Below are 2,973 nucleotides of genomic sequence, written 5' to 3'. Positions count from 1 at the left end.
ATTCACATTTTGGTGGTAGAACTTTCGTTTTACAGGAGCGACATGGTAAATTCTTTTCTTTTACACTCTTAGTTCTTATGGATGTTGGTACATGAATTCTTGTGCCACTGCAAAAGTCGGTACGTAGGTCGCATTTCACAAAGATTGCAGGATAGAATTAAACAGCATGTACCCACTAAATCAGAGTTTTGGATCAAAATTTCCAAAATTATTACAGTGTATCTTGCTGATTTTTATTTCTGTATCTAGGTTAGACATATTGTAACAAGCAATACTAACTATTTAAAACTACCACAGCACAGAAACAGGCTGAAACTGGGTAAACTTGAAAATGGGTAAAAACCTTTATAACAGTAATGAGAATCTAAATGAAATGCAGATCTATCAAATTGTGGAATTGAATATTCATTGTAAGGAAATGTTATTGGATCTATAAATGGAAACAACATCATCTTTAACAAATTGTTAAAAGCTAAAGAAAAGTATAATAAAACCAATTTTACTAAAATAGCTAACTTTCAGGCCAGTTTAAACCCTGTTTTACAAATGGCCATAAAAAGAATGGACTGTTTCAGATACAATGTAAAAAAAAAATATATATTAAATGAACCAGCTAACATTTTGCATATTTGGAGCTTCTAATCAATGTCTTCAAAGCTAGTGGTAACCAGTAAAGTGTGAGTTTCACCTCAAGTATTTTTAAGCAGGTGTTTTCAAAAATAAGAAATATGCATGTAAGCTAGACCAAAAACTTATTTCTGACAATATGATTCTCAGTGAATAACTGACTAAGTTATATGTTTTCAAATCAAATGTTAATATTCATAAAGAGCAGCATAGAGGATGAACAATATTAAACGTAGCAGATGGATAACTCACCAGGTAAATCATTTATGAATGATTAACACAGTGTTGAGAGAGTCTCCACATACAAGAAAAAAAATCTAAATTAATACCCAACTGTGCCTTGGAAGGTAACGGGCAGTAAAAATATTACACTGCTACCTACAACTCACTAACTAAAGTGACTGTGTTTAATGTCAACAGCTACCTTTAAACAGTAAAACTTCTCACCTTCCACTCTTTGCTTCAATTACTCCCCAAAGATCTAATCCTTCTTCAGTCAAAGTTCCAGTCTATGGGCAAAAAAATCATGTTACAAGTACATGAATAATTACAAACAAATATTATTACTATCTCAATAATACTTTATGCCAATATTTTTTGTTACAAAAACAAAATGCTTATAAAGACATCATTGATTCTGTATGCAACATTTTTGTACTACCAAAAAATCTTAAAGATTGTAAGACATAATAGTTGTTCTGTGTCACTGCTTAGCATTTCCAACAGCTCAACTTAATGCTTCCTACAAAAGCTGTATACTGCTTACTGAAACCAACTGGACACCCACCGAACACAAGACATGTTCTACAAGGGAACTCAATAAGAATAAAATACAGAGCACCATGTACATTCATGCATGTATTCAACTGCAATGAAAAATGATAAAAACTTTTGAACTGCATTTGGCTTCCATTATCTATTATATGTTGCTCATAAAGTACTTGCAATACCATATGCACAAAAAAAATCCTTCTTTCAACCACTCCCAGAATTTTGCATCAAGTTAACTATTTTTGGCCTAAAGGGTTACTGACTCATTTGCAAGTTTGCAAATCAACATTAACAGTTTAATAAAAAAAATGTAATTTTAATTATTTAAAGAATTTTTTCAAACCAAACTCTTCATAAGTTTCATACTTTAACAATATGGAATATTTATTTCATGAATAAAAACTTACATTCTGTCATATATCTTTGTGTTTGAAATGTAAACACCACACTTGTTTTATTTTTTAGCTCTTTCCTAGGCTTATATTTCTTCAGAAAGAGATTTTAACCTTCAATGCTCTTTAGTGAAGAAAACAATAATGTTGGGAGGAAATTGTTGAGCACTTTAAAAGCTGAAATTTAGTAAGGTCACTGGTAATCAACAGCAATGAAGCAATAACAAGATACATTTTAAAAACTTCCAAAGCATTTAGAAGGCAGTTTTTTCCCCCTGGTGATTTCTTTTTCATACCTGAAGTTTTTGTGTGATAGTACTGTACCTACTGAAAGGCTACAGGAATATATTATTCTATGCCAACACATCATCAACTGCAGATATCAACAAGTACAGTAGGTTAGGCTTGCAACAAACTAAAAAGATAGCACAAGTTCTTTTTTAATAATATTGTACATGAATACGCTGTTATGTCAATTGTAATCAAACAGCATACACAAAAAAGACAACAACTTCTCACTTACAGAAATCAATTTATAATTATTACATATAAATTAATATTTAAAACATATTGTCAAAATACTATTCTATGACACTTAAAAAAGGTAATGGTGATGCCATTTTGAAAGGTGAGATCACTTGTACTGATAAATGTTTTAACATTACCATGTTTATATGATTTATAGTAGGTTTAGTTTATTTATCAAATAATTAAGAAAAATTAAACGTTCTTCAGATGGCAGTGACGTAGTACAATTTGTATGTTGAGTTTGTAGGTTGGAGGAGAAATTAGAGACTGTTTTAAATAGGATAGAGGTGATGGAAAAGAAGGTTAATCTGTAAATGGTAGCAGTTATAACAAAGCTAGTAGTAATAGATGTAATTATAAAGAATAGAGTCTGGTAAAGAACAGTTATAACATGGCTAGTAGTGATAGATGTAATTATAAAGAATAGAGTCTGGTAAAGAACAGTTATAAGAGGACTAGTAGTGATAGATGTAATTATAAAGAACAGAGTCTGGTAAAGAACAGTTATAACATGGCTAGTAGTGATAGATGTAATTATAAAGAATAGAGTCTGGTAAAGAACAGTTATATGAGGACTAGTAGTAATAGATGTAATTATAAAGAACAGAGTCTGGTAAAGAACAGTTATAACAGGGCTAGTAGTGATAGATGTAAT

General features: G+C 30.7%; 1 protein-coding gene across 5 annotated transcripts in view; it reads right to left on the bottom strand.

Moving 5' to 3' along the window:
* The window catches only part of LOC106466055 (probable cation-transporting ATPase 13A3), a 140,081-nt gene that overhangs the window by 87,990 nt on the left and 49,118 nt on the right, over positions 1-2,973 (bottom strand). For all 5 annotated transcript variants that reach the window (XM_022394007.1, XM_022394008.1, XM_013926297.2 and 2 more), the window contains one exon: positions 1,075-1,136. In XM_022394007.1, coding sequence (XP_022249715.1) covers positions 1,075-1,136 — 62 coding nt within the window. The remainder of the gene's footprint in view (positions 1-1,074; positions 1,137-2,973) is intronic.

Source organism: Limulus polyphemus, unplaced genomic scaffold (assembly GCF_000517525.1).
Source record: "Limulus polyphemus unplaced genomic scaffold, Limulus_polyphemus-2.1.2 Scaffold2136, whole genome shotgun sequence".
NCBI classification, from domain to species: domain Eukaryota; kingdom Metazoa; phylum Arthropoda; class Merostomata; order Xiphosura; family Limulidae; genus Limulus; species Limulus polyphemus.
Note: the sequence above shows the minus strand (reverse complement) of the source record. Positions and strands in the feature narration are given on the sequence as shown.